Source organism: Argopecten irradians, chromosome 16 (assembly GCF_041381155.1).
Source record: "Argopecten irradians isolate NY chromosome 16, Ai_NY, whole genome shotgun sequence".
NCBI lineage: Eukaryota > Metazoa > Mollusca > Bivalvia > Pectinida > Pectinidae > Argopecten > Argopecten irradians.
The window spans coordinates 23,840,006-23,857,289 of NC_091149.1; the positions used below are offsets into that span (position 1 = coordinate 23,840,006).

Sequence of the window (17,284 nt, forward strand, 5' to 3'; positions counted from 1 at the left end):
AACAAAGCAGAGCTATTTATATCAGACGAAATTACATGGACTGTTTATTTCAATGTATGCCGAAACTATTAAGGTATTATTTTCATATCCATTTTATTGTTAACACCGAAAATACTTTTATATTCGAAGCGTATCTTCCATTTTGGTGCCGCCATCATGGACATATCCAAACGCGTTCCATTTGGCGGTGCCGCATTACTTTAGTACAAAAGGTACGAATCCGCAAATGGAACGCACGATATGAGCTAGATTAGTCCGCTAAACCTGTCTATATTATTAGACTTAAAAAATGCTTAATATATCAGGCAAAACAAAAAATTATAAAGAAATAAAATTTAAAAAATGCTTAATAATAGCGGACTACTATGAGGTAGTCCAAGGGTGTAGCAGAGATTTAAATATAATTAAACTATATAAATCTCTGGGTGTAGAGATCGCAAGTGATCGGAACCCCTGGAGTATCTAGAAAGGTGGTATACCCATCTTGATTGTATATGATTTAGAAGCGCAACTATGAAATGGCGTAATACGCAAAGTAATACATCGATCTTTAGTGAAATAAATTACATGTATTGGGATGTTCAAATCTGCAATATCCTAAAGAGTTTGCATAGGGGAAATGTTAAACACATATTACTTTTAAAGAACTTTAATTCTAAGGATGAGAGGTTTCCTCTAACCCAAAAACCTAATCTGGTCGGCCACTGATTGGAGGTGACGGAATCTGAACGTGTTGTTACTCGAACGCACCTGGAAAATATCACCGCCGCCATATTGGTTCACGGAGAAATCTGCCTGGAAATGACTCTAATTGTACTGAGGTATTTTACTTGTTTTATATGCTCATTTACATTGATTTCATATCTGTGTATGGATGGTTTACGTATGTGATATTTTATGCATGCATACCTTTAGTAAATGTCACTAGCGATGGAATATCGATGTCAATAGCGTACCCGCGACGTGACGATTTTTGAACCCAATTTACACCCTTTTCTTCCGCGTGAAATATTTCTAGAGCTTCAGCAGGTAACCATGCATGCGAAATGATTTCTTAGATTTTTAATAAATGATTTGGTTGTTGCTGCAGTTACTTTTTGAATATCTAGTCTAAACCCGATATTCAATTTATAGGGCTTCATCATAAAATGTCATTATCAGTCCTCCCTACATGTTAGATGTTGTTTCATGGTATTTGTATTGATCTTCACTTCAGTTCAATTTGTCTGTATCAAGTTCATGCATCAACATATAATTTATTTTACTAGATGTAGCGATGTGATCTGTCATCAGAATAGACATTAGCTTTCAGTTTGCAAAATAATTAATAAATGAGCTAAACATGTTTAATTATACTAATGTAAGGGAGATAACTCCTATGAATATTTTGATATGTAACATCAACGGTATTGTAAAACAGCTGAGTAGTATTAAGTAACAATCAAATATATATATAAAAAAGTGAATTTACAAGCAGAGTGGAGGATATATATCTCAAGCAAGTCTTTCACTTTGTGTGGGTCAAAGGTCAAAATGCAGGTCGCAGTGACCTACTTTTTGTACTTTTCCAATATCACACCTTTGAAATCAGTGAAAACTATGAGTAATATAATAATTAAATTGATGATTTCAAGCATGTCTTGAATGTAACAAACCTTTAATAATAAAAAATTCAATACACATCAACTAGACTAAAAATGTCCATCAAAGGATTAATTCTACTATTGACTAAATAGGAATGATATCCTAATATACACAAGATCCTTCAGATCTTAGCAACCATGCCACCAACAACGGCAACAACAGAAAGAAGCTTAATATTAGTGTTCTGGAACGCCTTAAAACCTGCAAAAATTAAATGGGTTTTGGCTCTGTTATCATATGCACCATGACATGCCCATAGACGTGAATACCATTATTGACATTTTTGGTGGGCAAATTGAATAAACAGGAGTATGTTGTTACACTGAACTTTAATATGGGATTAGTCTTTGTCGCTATCACAATAAAATAAGTGCGCAATTAAAGAGTACATTTGTACATTCTTTCATTTCATTAGTCCCTTTTGCGCATTCAATGAACTTCAGCTTTTAACAATGCATTTTCATGTAAACAAATGATCCAATGAGAGTATCACTTACATGCATAAAGAAATTGGCTGTCTATTAAAACTCTGTTTTCTTACAAAATTATTAAAATTGCTCTACCATTTAATCGCAGTGTAGTAGGAAAATCACCAAAGACACAGCGGCGTTTGGCAAAAATACAGTACATGTTTGCATAAATTAACGATATGACAACATTTACAATTATAATTTCTAAATGTAGGTAACTTTCAATCTGCCATATTAATTAATCCATTTTCAGTGGGTTTTTTTTTTAAAAATTACCGCGTTAAGAACACTTTAAAATCCTAAAAATACGTCATAAAACTCATCTTAGCCATTCTAAATCATATTTGTTTGCCCAATAGGAGACCCCTTCCCCAGGACCTCCCAAACACCAAAATTATTGAGCCTTTGGGGCTCAGGTCACAATGTCGGTGCACATTCATTTTCTGCAAGCGATGTCAAATGCACTTGTAGCCAATTTGTTCAGATTGACCAGGGGGCTACATTCGAAACAGCCTTTTTCAGATTTATACATATTGACCATGACCTTCCTTTTAATACGGTTGTTAGATTATGTATACCTATACTTTTTTGTAGAGCATATAACTGAATTGTCCACGAGATGGAAGTCTGTAGTAAAGATAAACAAGCTGACCCTCAGATCCTAGCTCCTCACACCAGTGTATGGACAGATTTGGTAAGTGGGACGCTCACAGTTTAGGAAGGGCACAATGTTTATACTGCATTGGACCCATTAGGGGTGGTTAAAAAACGAAAAACAGATGTGCTTAATTAGACCAAATTTGGGTTAAAACTCCATAAGCATTTTGCACATAATAAGCCATTAATCAATTTACAACAAAAATTTCAGTCTGTAAATTTTGTTTAGGTCAATACCGTCAATGTAAGTGAAAATGAGGACTCAAAAGGGGGTTGAGGAGGGGGGAGGGGGGGGGGGAATTGGGGCACTTACCAGGGTAATGGGTCGAATACAGTATATATATGTACTTTTCTTTACATTATTGTGTCATCTTGGACCATTCAGGGAAAATAATCTTATTTAATTAGTATGTGGCATTTATACAGAAATTGTCACTAAAACAGGTGTTAATCTGTATACTCGAGCTCCAATATGTTGTAAACATACTGAGCTATTTATATTTAACTTATATGAGCTGATTGCCACCACTTGTGAATCGATCAATATAGATATTTTTTTCTACGACTATAAAGTAAACATTGAAATTTCTATTACAGACCTATTCTCTGTCTTCAAATGAAAAAGAGTTTGTAGTGCTCACAGCAGACACAAAGACTGGAGATGGAGCCACATACGGCTCCACCCTTGGTGCCATGTTCCTGGAGAGGAATTCGGAGATTCTGACCAAATTTATAAATTTCTGTCAAGGTGAACTTTCAATTTCAAGATTTATCTGTACAATTTCATAGTAACCCACAAAACTACCTCTTTCCAAAATAGCTTTTAAACTTTTAAAATTGGTAATCTTAATACTACACTTTACTGTGTATAATTATCATTACCTTCCAAACGCTTAAATTAAAATAAATCAAATGTTAATTTTCCCAATGCCGGTCGTATTATGTTCCCCACCGTTGTCCTAGTTACCTTGCATTAGTTGTAGTGTTGTGCGGTATTATCGGTATACCGATATATCCAGGTTCATTTTGAAAACGATACGTATCGCGGTACGATTTAGTCGTATCGGTTCACTCGGAATCATTCGGGGATTTTCTGTATATTTCAGTGAAAATTTCGTTTTTGACGGGAAATATTTTTAAAATGAGAATTTGTATAAAAATTAAAACTAAAATAGATATTTTAACAACATTTCAGACAAATGTACAGGTTAAGATGGATTTTTGGGATGTTATCATACGTAGATTATGATTGATCTTGTGCTTAGTAACGTTTCAAAATGGCGGTCTTCATAGGCACGAATGATAACCTCGTAAAAAATCTGAAGCAAAGGCGGTTGTATGGCAGCATTTTGGCCTTACAGTACGTAAAGGGGAAAGAAATAACGAGGAAAGCATCGCTGGATGTCGATTGTGTACGGCAATCGTTAAATGTAGTGGCGGAACAAGGAACCTGACGACTCACTTGCGTCGCCATCACCCAGCTACTGAGTCCCGTCCAGTAGTAACGTTAAGTGTTTGCAAAACATCGAGCGGAAGTAACACAGACATTATCTCGCATTTTTAGCTCACCTGGTCCGAAGGACCAAGGTGAGCTTATGCCATACCGTGGCGTCCGGCGTCCGGCGTCCGTCGTCCGTCGTCCGTCGTCCGTCGTCCGTCGTCCGTCGCGTCCGTCCGTCCGTCAACAATCGACTTCTTCTCCATAACCGCTGGTCGGATTTCAACAAAATTTGAGTGGTAGCATCCTTATGGGCTACTAACTGAAAATTGTACAAATGATGGGGCTGACCCCTCAGGGGCCTGAGGGGCGGGGCCAAAAGGGGTCAATTTGGCTATTTCCATATAAACGACTTCTTCTCTGAAACCAAGCATGGGATAGCACCCATAATGCAATGGTAGCATCCTTATAGGGTGGGGATTCAAAATTGTACAAATGATGGGGCTGACCCCCCAGGGGCCTGAGGGGCGGGGCCGAAAGGGGTCAATTTGGCTATTTCCATATAAACGACTTCTTCTCTGAAACCAAGCATGGGATAGCATCCATAATGCAATGGTAGCATCCTTATAGGGTGGGGATTCAAAATTGTACAAATGATAGGGCTGACCCCCCGGGGGCCTGAGGGGCGGGGTCAAATGGGGTCAATTTGGCTATTTCCATATAAACGACTTCTTCTCTGAAACTAAGCATGAGATAGCACTCATAATGCAATGGTAGTATCGTTATAGGGTGGGGATTAAAAATTGTACAAATGATATGGCTGACCCCCCGGGGGCCTGAGGGGCGGGGTCAAAAGGGGTCAATTTGGCTATTTCCATATAAACAACTTCTTCTCTGAAACCAAGCATGGGATAGCACCCATAATACAATGGTAGCATCCTTATAGGGTGGGGATTCAAAATTGTACAAATGATGGGGCTGACCCCCCGGGGGCCTGAGGGGCGGGGTCAAATGGGGTCAATTTGGCTATTTCCATATAAACGACTTCTTCTCTGAAACTAAGCATGAGATAGCACTCATAATGCAATGGTAGTATCTTTATAGGTTGGGGATTCAAAATTGTACAAATGATGGGGCTGACCCCCGGGGGTCCTGAGGGGCAGGGTCAAAAGGGGCCAATTTGGCTATTTCCATATAAACGACTTCTTCTCTGAAACTAAGCATGGTATAGCACCCATAATGCAATGGTGGCATCTTTATAGGGTGGGGATTCAAAATTGTGCAAATGATGGGGCTGACCCCCAGGGGGCCTGAGGGGCAGGGTCGAAAGTGGCCAATTTGGCTATTTCCATTTAAACGACTTCTTCTCTGAAACTAAGCACGGTATAGCACCCATAATACAATGGTAGTATCCTTATAGTGTGGGGATTCAAAATTGTGCAAATGATAGGGCTGACCCCCCGGGGGCCTGAGGGGCGGGGTCAAAAGTGGTCAATTTCCATATATATATGACTTTTTCTCTGCAACTTAACATGGGATTACGCTCATAATGCAATGGTTACATCCTTATAGGGTTTGGATTCAAAATTTTGCAAATGATGGGGCTGACCCCCGGGGGCCTGAAGGGTGGGGTCAAAAGGGGTCAATTTAGCTATTTCCATATAAACGACTTCTTCTCTGCAACTAAGAATGGAAGAGCACTTATAGTGCAATGGTAGCATCCTTATAGGGTTGGGATTTGAAATTGTACAAATGATAGGGCTGACCCCCGGGGCCTTAGACGGCAATAGATGCGAGGTCAAAAGGTCAATTAGGCTACTATTTTCATATAAATTACTTTATCTCTGAACCTATGTATTGGATAGCATATTTGTATGGTATCAATAGCATCATTGTATGGTTGTGATTCAAAATTAAACTTTGGGAGTCAATTTTGCTTATTTTTCTAATTGTCAGAGTCTTGTGATAATTACTAACAAAAAACCAGGTGAGCGATACAGGCCCTCTGGGCCTCTTGTATAGATAAAAAACAAGAATAATTTTCGCGATACCCATCCCTTATTAGTTGGCTATATCACTGCGTCAGGCAGCAAACAGCAAAACGAATCTCCATTTACAGCTCACATAGATTATGCAGGAAATCTTGCTTTTCTTCTGTGTTGTAACCCCATCTGAGGCCATTGAACTTTTATTTTTTTTATGTTATTATTGCTTTTATTAAACTTTAAATTTTTATTTCAGAAAGGTAGTGGGTTGGCCTTAAAGATTCACTACAGATAACTCAGAAAATAGTCCAGAATATTTTCTATTTTCTAGCTTTACAATGGACCGTTTATTCAAATTGTAAAGGAAATTTTGTCATTTGCAGTAATAGCTAGAAGGGTATACCTTTTGAAGAATTATTATTTCATTTTTAATTATAGAAAAGACATTAGAATTACTTAATCGTGTATGTGCTGTGTATGTATATTTGGTCATAGTACAGGGTGTCTCATTAAATGGTATAACTTAACATAATTATGTGAGCAATGAAAAAGATATTTTGGAATGTGAACACATACTATATAGTTTTGCATTTTGAATTTATTTGAATGATATTTTTGATTCTGCTAGAAGTCATTGACATCATAATCACTTACCCAGTTTTAGGATAAATATCAATCAGACATAATTCATAATTCCCTGTATTTGCTGTTTTTAAATAATATAAATTATCAGTCGGATACATGTACAAACATGTTCTTTTTAACATTGTGTTCCTTAGATTCAATTGAACCAGTTTTATTTTTCACTTTTTTTTCAGATCACTACACTGCAAAAGTTCCTGGAAACAGCACCGCTACTGAAATTAAATTAGGTGTTAATGTCTTAAACACAGAGTTTGAAACCTACAACATTGTCAAGCATCCAGCTGAAAATGATTCTAAGTATACTAATGACAATGATCATAATGACATCTCTGATACGCAACCCAAACATGACAGAACTCTCGATGAAAGTATGGAAATCACAGTTGATGTTGTCTCTTCTAGCTCTAACACTTGTACTCATGAAGAAGAAGGTGATGAAAATATTGAAGAGTCAAATGAAAAAGGAAAATCTACATCAGGAACCACTGAACTTAAAAGAAAATCAGGCAGTGAATCTTTAACAAAAGTGAAATTCAGAAAAGTCCAAAAAGGCCGAAGGACATTAGCAAAAGAAAAACATCAAGAAAATTTAAGTGAGAAAGCAAAGACACAAACTGATACTGCTAATGTTCGGAGATCCAGCAGGCTGGCTAGAGATGGGATGGCTGGGAGGAAAGCAAAACAGGCGGGTCAAACAGCAAAGAAGGCGACGGTAAAAAGAAAACTGAAAGTCAATAACCGAAAAATAAGTAAAAAAGACAATGGGGAGGGGACGGTAAAGGATGAATGCCAGGAAGGTGGTTTGAAGTACAGTACTCCGGCTCTGCTTCAAGAACATATGCAAATTAGCCACAAGCCCAAGAATTCAGACTGGGAATGTGAACTGTGTTCTCTGCACTTCAAGACTAGACCATCTTTTAAACGTCACTTAAAATGTCACACAGCAATGGATAATAACATTATCAAATGCAATATCTGTGAAAAACAATTCAGTGTGAAAGAAGATCTGAAAGATCACATGATGGCCCATCAGAGGAATGAAAAAAATTATAAGTGTGACAGTTGTGATAAGATGTTCAAGTCTCGCAGTGGCAGGAGGATGCACCGAATATTTACACACGGAGATAAAGGACTGAAAAAGTACGGGCGGGACAAATTTGAGTGTCGGTACTGTGGCGGAATACTTGGCTCTCACCATACCCTGGTACGTCACGAAGCACGACACGAACAGAACAGCGAAGACCAGATACAGAAGATGGGAAGTTTTGTTCAGATGCAGTCTACATGTAAAGACATATCACTGGAGGAATTACGGGTAAAGGAACCGGAAAAAAATTCAGAAGATGTGCCACAGCATTCAGAAACCTGTAAAACTGTAAATGAGGCAGTCACTGTATCAGAGACCAACAATGGGATACAGGTCAATGAGAAAGAAATCAGCCCTACAACCCAGACCTGTGAGGAAACACCCGTCACAAACAGCCAGGATAAAGGAGATAGTGGGGAAAAGACAATTGAATGTAAGGCATGTCAGATGAAGTTCCCATCCCAGCAGCTTCTCAAAGAACATGGAAAGATTCACTCTATGGCTGGGAAGTCCCCGTATGCATGTGACTTGTGTGGGAAAATATTTCTGAGGTCCTTGTCTCTGTACAAACATCGTCAGCTTCATGACACCTCTGGTAAATTCACGTGTAAAACTTGTCAGAAGCAGTTCAACTCCATAGAGAGTTTACGGAGACATGCCAAAAATCATCTGGACGTGAAGCCTTATATCTGTTCCGTTTGTGGGAAGGGATGTACGGAGAAGAGAAATCTCGATACTCACATGCTAGTCCACACACAGAAAAAGGAGTTTATCTGTGAAGTGTGCGGGAAGGCGTACCGAACACAGCAACAACTGAAAGAACATGGGTACATCCACACTGGTGAGCGCCCACATAAGTGTAAGGTGTGTGATATGGCTTTCCGTAGTCAGGACGTACTGCGAAATCATATGGCTCTTCACAGTGAGTTCAAGAAGTTCATGTGTCATACGTGTGGGAAGACATTCCGGCAGCAGTCTTGTCTTATCACTCACCAACACACACATTCTAATGAGCCCACACACAGATGTAATGTGTGTGGTCAGGGCTGCAAGTCGTCTGGGGCCCTCAATTCTCATTATGTCTCCTTCCATCTGAAGCTCGAGGATGTGCCGACGTACAAGTGGTCCGTATATGTGTGTAAGGTTTGTAATAAAATGTTTGGGGAGAAACAGGACCATGAAAGACACATGCGGACTCACACTGGCGAGAAACCCTATAGTTGTGATATTTGTCAGAAGACATTCTCAGATAAAAGTAATTTACGTTCCCACATCAGAAACCACAACGGGGATCGTTCCAAAAAATGTCACATTTGTGGGAAAGGCTTCATGTTCAACCGCGACTTGAAAAAACACTTAGTGTCTCACAATAACAAGATCCGAGTCCCTGTTTTAGACAATGTAACCATGGAGACGACACTACAGGAAACCATTGTTCCTGCCGTAGATAACATTGTCACAGTTATTACTCAGACTGAGGCTCTACCAAGGGAGACACACGACCCTCTGGTGCCATCGGTGACAGAGTCGTACGAGATGGTCACCTCATCTCTACCACTTGGAAGTAACCTAACATCTGGTTTACCACCTAGCATGAACACAGACAATATTGGCGTGTCTCTCATGCAGGAGGCCACAATGGTACACATGGGTGTTTACAGTAACAACAATGGGGATCTCACCTGGCATTCTTTGTAGAGATTACATGTAATCTTATCAGTATTATTGGTTGTTTTTTTAAATTATTAAACGTCCTATAAACAACCAGGGTCATGTAAGGACATGCCAGGTTTGTAAGTGGAGGAAAACCGGATTACCCAGAGAAACTACCGACCAGCAGCCAGTACAAGGCAACTGATCCACATGGAATTTGAATTAGCGGCCCAGATGTGGAAGGCTTGTGGTAATATGTGTAGACATCTTAACCACTCGGCCACCCTGGTCCAATTTTTGTATAAATTTTGGCTCTGACCCCCTGGGGGCAGGAGGGGCGGGGCCCAATAGGGGAAATAGAGTTAATCTTATAAATTGCTACTTGTCCTAGAGTTCTGCATGGATTGTAACCAAATTTGACCGGAAACATCCTTGGGGGAGGGGAACAGAACTTGTATAAATTTTGGCTCTGATCCCCCGGGGGCAAGAGGGGTGGGGCCCTATAGGGTAAATAGAAGTAAATCCTAGAAATCGCTACTCGTCCTAGAGTTCTGCATGGATTGTAACCAAATTTGGCCAGAAACATCCTTGGGGGAAGGAGAACAGAAAATTGTATAAATTTTTGCTCTGACCCCCCTGGGGCAGGAGGGGCGAGGCCCAATAGGGGAAATAGAGGTAAATCCTGTAAATCGCTAATAGTCATATAGTTCTGCTTGGATTTTAACCAAATTTGGCCCAGAAACATCCTTGGGGTTAACAGAATTTGTATAAATTTTGGCTTTGACCCCCTGGAGCAGAAAGAGAGGGGCCCAATAGGGGAATTCAGAAAAGAAACAATGAACTTGTATTCAGAACATTCCTAGGCATTACAAACCAGGTGAGCGATATAGGCCCTCTGGGCCTCTAGTTACATTTTCGACTTCTTCTCAAAAACCACTGAAGCAATTTTAATGAAATTTTGTACAAAACTTCTTAGGCATAAGACCAATCAAAATTTTGAATTATATACCATATATGGTCCCCACCCCAAAGGAGGCTGTGGGAGGGGCCAAAAGGGGTAAAATTGACTAAAAATTCAAAAATCTTCTTCTCTATTTACAGATGTGGTAGAATCAATTACTCTTCATAGATAGAAAGGTCATAAGGTCCTTGACACAATTGTAAATTATATTACCCTGGGGTCTCTCGTTTCCCACTGTGGAGGGGGTTAAGTTTACCATAGTTTATATAGGAAAAACACATTTTTGAGTATTTTTTGGTCATTTGTAATAGGAAATGAGTCAAATTTTGTCAGAGTTATCAGCCTGAGATGGCCTTTGAATCCTATTAACAAATTTTCCATGACTGCCCCCAGGGGCCTTTGGGGTGGGGTCAAAAGGTGTCAAATAGGCTAAAACTTCAAAATTTTTCTTCTTATATTCTGGAATTGGTTGAATCAAGTACTCTTTCTAGATGGAAAGTTCTTAAGGTGTTTTATAAAATTGTGAATCATATTAACCTGGGTCTCACGTTACCCCCTGGGGATGGGTCACGTATTCTTTAGTACTGTATAGGAAAAACACATTTATGAACATGTTTTGCTCAATTTTCATGAGTCAAACTTGATTATAGTTAATTATTAGCCTGAGATATAGAAGTTTAATATCCATATCAGTCCTGGCTGACCCCCTGGGGGACCAGAGGGGCGGGACAAAACAGGGTCAAACTAAAATTTCAAAAAAAAAAATCTGAGTTAACAGGTTTGTTGGAAGCAAATACTCTTCATAGATTAAAAAGTCAAATTTGTAAAATCACTGACCGACATCAAGGGCTAGTATATAGTGTTTATGTGTCATTGTTTCATTCTATATCCGTACTCGGGTGACCCATGGACCTCTTGTTGTTAAAAGTAGGAAGGTGTATCTATCGCAAAAGCAATAACACTCTGAAAGTAGGTAAATTAAGCACTCACGAAAATATCCACGTTTACTGAATTTAATTAGGTCATTTGAAAGAGTATTAAACTAGTTTGCTTGTGGTCCCCGTAAATCCATGTGTATTTCATCTGTTGTATGATTGTTAAGTGACCATTAATTTATGATTCTTGGCTTTTATTTCATACATGGAACTTATGGAAAGAAATAACATATTTACAGATTACCACACCATTATATTGGTGAACGGCATGTAAACAACCGATGTCAGAAGCGAGTTATAATAGTACCGGGATTTTGGTAGTTAAAGTTTGTTACCACTATTTCTCAGAAAGTATTTAACAGATCTTTCTCAAATTTCATATGTATGGACCCCTAGGGTCCTTGTTGTGCATATTGCATTTTGGGACTGATCGGTCAACAAGATGGCCGACCAGCCGCCATCTTGGATTTTGAGAGTTAAAGTTTGTTACCGCTATTTCGTAGAAAGTACTAAAGTGATCCTTCTCAAATTTTACATGTAGGTCCCCCTAGCATCCTAGTTTTGCATAATACATTTTGAGACTGATCAATCAACAAGATGGCCGCCTGGCAGACATTTTGAATTTTGATAGTTTGAGTTTGAGTTTGAGTTTGTTACCGCTATTTCTCAGAAAGCAATAAAGGAATTTCTCTCAAATTTCATATGTAGGTTCCCCTAGGACCCTAGTTGTGTATATTGCATTTTGTAACTGATCAGTGAGCAAGATGGCGGACCGTCCGCCATCTTGAATTTTGATAGTTACCGCTAATATGTAGGATCCCATTTGGCCCTAGTTGTGCGTAGTAATTTTTGGGACTGTTTGGTCAACAAGATGGTCAACCGGATGCTACTTGGATTTCATCGTTGAAGTTTGTTACCGCTGTTTCTCAGAAAGTATTGAACGGATCTGTCTCAAATTTTATACGTAGTATGTTTGAAATAGTTGGAAAAGCAGGGTAAAGGTCCCTCTTTCCATTGTCAGATATAGATCATTCTTTGGTGGGCGCCATGATCCCTCTGGCATCTCTTGTAATCTGTGTGGTAATTCATTGAAGAATAATAAAAAAATCTTTAAATCTTTAAATATTAAAATGTATTCTAATTAAAATATTTCAAATGAATTAATGTGTTGTATTTATCTATGTATATTCGGTTTATCGATATGACTATTCCAACAAACTAAAATGTCCTCACAAGTGAATAGAAATCCAAATAATAATCCGTCCAAATCTATTTCCACTTATATTATCATACTTGATATATATACAAACTACCGAGGACACACACGTGTACATGTACGTGTAAAACCTGGTATATGGACATATTTTGTATCTAGTTGACAATATCACTTTAATGAAATTTTTAATTTGGCAATGCTATCTGCAATATCGTGGCATGTGTGTCCGAGACAAGATATGCTTATAATGACACTTAGCTGCGATGACGTAGCTCTGAACGACGGACGGAAGATTTCTGACAGATGGTCGTCGTCAGAGGAACGGAGTGGAGGCAGGTTATGATTATTCGTTCTATGTTTTGTAGCGCACTCGTTACACTCTATACAAATATGGTTGGCAAGAGAGTTGAAAACGAAATTGAAATTAGGGCCTATATCAAAGGTAGGTCTCTACTTGGCTTAAAGCCGGTGGATATTCATCGTGAGGTTTGTGATATATATGGGAAGGGTCAAATGTCATATATGACTATTTGTAGGTGGGTTGCTCGATTTAAGTCGGGACATCAGCAGCTTAAAGATGCTGCCCACACAGGTCGCCCTGCAACAACAACAACAAAGCATAACATTGAACTAATTCGGCAAATCCATGAAAAAGATGCAAGGTACACTGTCCGGCAGTTAGCTAAAATGACAGGCTTGTCTTTAGCACGTATTCATTGCATTTTAAAGAAACATCTTAAGCTGGGCAAGATCAATGCCAGGTGGATACCCCATTTACTAACTGACAACCAAAAGAGGTCCCGGGTTGACAAGGCCAAATCCTCAAATTACAGCAAAAAGGCGTTTGATAATTTGGTCACAGGTGATGAAACATGGGTGTATTTTTTCGAACCCAAAAGAAAATGCTCTAATCGAATCTGGGCAAACAAAAACGCCAGGCGCCCTAGCATTGCTAAAAGAATACGCACGGTGAGGAAGGTTTTTTTTATGTCATATTCTTTGATAACAAGGGTCCAATCATTCAAATCCCTGTTCCAAATGGCAAAACTGTCACAGCGAAGTATTTTAGAGACGTTGTACTTCGAAAACTTAAGAAAGTCTACAAACGCCGCCGCCCACAGACAGGTTTGCAGTACCTCAGGCTCTTACATGATAATGCGCCAGCACACAAGGCGCACTGTAACGGAGTTTTTAAAGGCAGAAAAGGTCACTGTCCTCCCCCACCCTGCATTTTCACCAGACTTGGCCCCCTGTGACTTTTTCTTGTTCCCCAAACTAAAATTTCACCTGTCTGAAACAAAATATAAATCAAGAAATGCCCTTGGCTCTGCCATTTACCAGTATCTTATGAGTATACCAATTCAAGAGTACGAAAACTGTTTCCAAAAGGGGATCGATCGGTTGAAACGATGCATAAATGCAGAGGGGGAGTGCTTCGAGGGACAGGGCAAAGTAAAATGATCAGAATTACTTCTATCAAAGAGAAATCACCAAAGTAACAATAATTTTGGAACACCCCTCGTACAGCTGTTTTGTCCTTCTAGACTCGCCAGTAATGTTGTGACACCATACAGCTGTTTTGTCCTTCTAGACTCGCCAGTAATGTTGTGACACCATACAGCTGTTTTGTCCTTCTAGACTCGCCAGTAATGTTGTGACACCATACAGCTGTTTCGTTCTTCTAGACTTGCCAGTAATGTTGTGACACCATACAGCTGTTTCGTTCTTCTAGACTTGCCAGTAATGTTGTGACACCATACAGCTGTTTTGTCCTTCTAGACTCGCCAGTAATGTTGTGACACCATACAGCTGTTTTGTTCTTCTAGACTCGCCAGTAATGTTGTGACACCATAATCTGTTTTGTCCTAGACTCGCCAGTAATGTTGTGACACCATACATCTGTTTTGTCCTTCTAGACTCGCCAGTACTGTTGTGACACCATACAGCTGTTTCGTTCTTCTAGACTTTCCAGTAATGTTGTGACACCATAAAGCTGTTTCGTTCTTCTAAACTCGCCAGTAATCTTGTGACACCATACAGCTGTTTCGTTCTTCTAGACTTGCCAGTGATATTTTGGGACACCATACAACTGTTTTGTCCTTCTAGACTCACCAGTAATGTTGGGACACCATACAGCTGTTTTGTCCTTCTAGACTCGACAGTGATGTCAGGAACACCATACAGCTGTTTTGTCCTTCTAGACTCGCCAGTAATGTTGTGACACCATACAGCTGTTTTGTCCTTCTAGACTCGCCAGTAATGTTGGGACACCATACAGCTGTTTTGTCCTTCTAGACTCGCCAGTAATGTTGTGACACCATACAGCTGTTTTGTCCTTCTAGACTCGACAGTGATGTCAGGAACAACATACAGCTGTTTTGTCCTTCTAGACTCGCCAGTAATGTTGTGACACCATACAGCTGTTTTGTCCTTCTAGACTCGCCAGTAATGTTGTGACACCATACAGCTGTTTTGTCCTTCTAGACTCGCCAGTAATGTTGTGACACCATACAGCTGTTTTGTCCTTCTAGACTCGCCAGTAATGTTGTGACACCATACATTTGTTTTGTCCTTCTAGACTCGCCAGTAATGTTGTGACACCATACATCTGTTTTGTCCTTCTAGACTTGCCAGTAATGTTGTGACACCATAAAGCTGTTTCGTTCTTCTAGACTCGCCAGTAATGTTGTGACACCATACAGCTGTTTTGTCCTTCTAGACTTGCCAGTAATGTTGTGACACCATAAAGCTGTTTTGTCCTTCTAGACTCGCCAGTAATGTTGTGACACCATACAGCTGTTTTGTCCTTCTAGACTCGCCAGTAATGTTGTGACACCATAAAGCTGTTTTGTCCTTCTAGACTCGCCAGTAATGTTGTGACACCATACAGCTGTTTTGTCCTTCTAGACTTGCCAGTAATGTTGTGACACCATAAAGCTGTTTTGTCCTTCTAGACTCGCCAGTAATGTTGTGACACCATAAAGCTGTTTTGTCCTTCTAGACTTGCCAGTAATGTTGGGACACCATACAGCTGTTTTGTCCTTCTAGACCCGCCAGTAATGTTGTGACACCATACAGCTGTTTTGTCCTTCTAGACCCGCCAGTAATGTTGGGACACCATACAGCTGTTTCGTTCTTCTAGACTCACCAGTAATGTTGTGACACCATACAACTGTTTTGTCCTTCTAGACTCACCAGTAATGTTGTGACACCATACAGCTGTTTTGTCCTTCTAGACCCGCCAGTAATGTTGTGACACCATACAGCTATTTCGTTCTTTTAGACTCGCCAGTGATATTTGGAACACATAAAGCTGTTTAATCCTTTTAGATTCGTCAGTTGGGTCAAAGACTCCACACAGCTGTTTTTTCTAGACTCGACAGTGATGTCAGGAACATCATACAGCTGTTTTGTCCTTCTAGACTTTACAGTGGTGTCGGAGACACCATACATTTGTTTCGTCCTTCTAGAATCGACAGTTATGTCAGGAAACACCATTCAGCTGTTTTGTCCTTCTAGACTCGCCAGTAATGTTGTGACACCATACATCTGTTTTGTCCTTCTAGACTCGCCAGTAATGTTGTGACACCATACAGCTGTTTCGTTCTTCTAGACTTGCCAGTAATGTTGTGACACCATACAGCTGTTTCGTTCTTCTAGACTTGCCAGTAATGTTGTGACACCATACAGCTGTTTTGTCCTTCTAGACTCGCCAGTAATGTTGTGACACCATACAGCTGTTTTGTTCTTCTAGACTCGCCAGTAATGTTGTGACACCATACAGCTGTTTTGTCCTTCTAGACTCGCCAGTAATGTTGTGACACCATACAGCTGTTTTGTCCTTCTAGACTCGCCAGTAATGTTGTGACACCATACAGCTGTTTCGTTCTTCTAGACTTGCCAGTAATGTTGTGACACCATACAGCTAATTCGTTCTTCTAGACTCGCCAGTAATCTTGTGACACCATACACATACAGCTGTTTCGTTCTTCTAGACTTGCCAGTGATATTTGGGACACCATACAACTGTTTTGTCCTTCTAGACTCGCCAGTAATGTTGGGACACCATACAGCTGTTTTGTCCTTCTAGACTCGACAGTGATGTCAGGAACACCATACAGCTGTTTTGTCCTTCTAGACTCGCCAGTAATGTTGTGACACCATACAGCTGTTTTGTCCTTCTAGACTCGACAGTGATGTCAGGAACACCATACAACTGTTTTGTCCTTCTAGACTCGCCAGTAATGTTGGGACACCATACAGCTGTTTTGTCCTTCTAGACTCGACAGTGATGTCAGGAACACCATACAGCTGTTTTGTCCTTCTAGACTCGCCAGTAATGTTGTGACACCATACAGCTGTTTTGTCGTTCTAGACTCGACAGTGATGTCAGGAACATCATACAGCTGTTTTGTCGTTCTAGACTCGCCAGTAATGTTGTGACACAATACAACTGTTTTGTCCTTCTAGACTCGCCAGTAATGTTGTGACACCATACATCTGTTTTGTCCTTCTAGACCCGCCAGTAATGTTGTGACACCATACATCTGTTTTGTCCTTCTAGACTTGCCAGTAATGTTGTGACACCATAAA

General features: G+C 39.8%; 1 protein-coding gene across 1 annotated transcript; it reads left to right on the plus strand.

Moving 5' to 3' along the window:
- The first annotated feature begins 508 nt into the window (after positions 1 to 508).
- On the plus strand, positions 509 to 12,635 carry LOC138310392 (zinc finger protein 665-like). Its single transcript, XM_069251598.1, has 4 exons — positions 509 to 821; positions 2,711 to 2,808; positions 3,369 to 3,519; positions 7,013 to 12,635. The coding sequence occupies exons 2-4, from the start codon at positions 2,734 to 2,736 to the stop codon at positions 9,622 to 9,624; spliced, it is 2,838 nt and encodes a 945-aa protein (XP_069107699.1). The 5' UTR covers positions 509 to 821; positions 2,711 to 2,733; the 3' UTR covers positions 9,625 to 12,635.
- Positions 12,636 to 17,284: the final 4,649 nt, after the last annotated feature.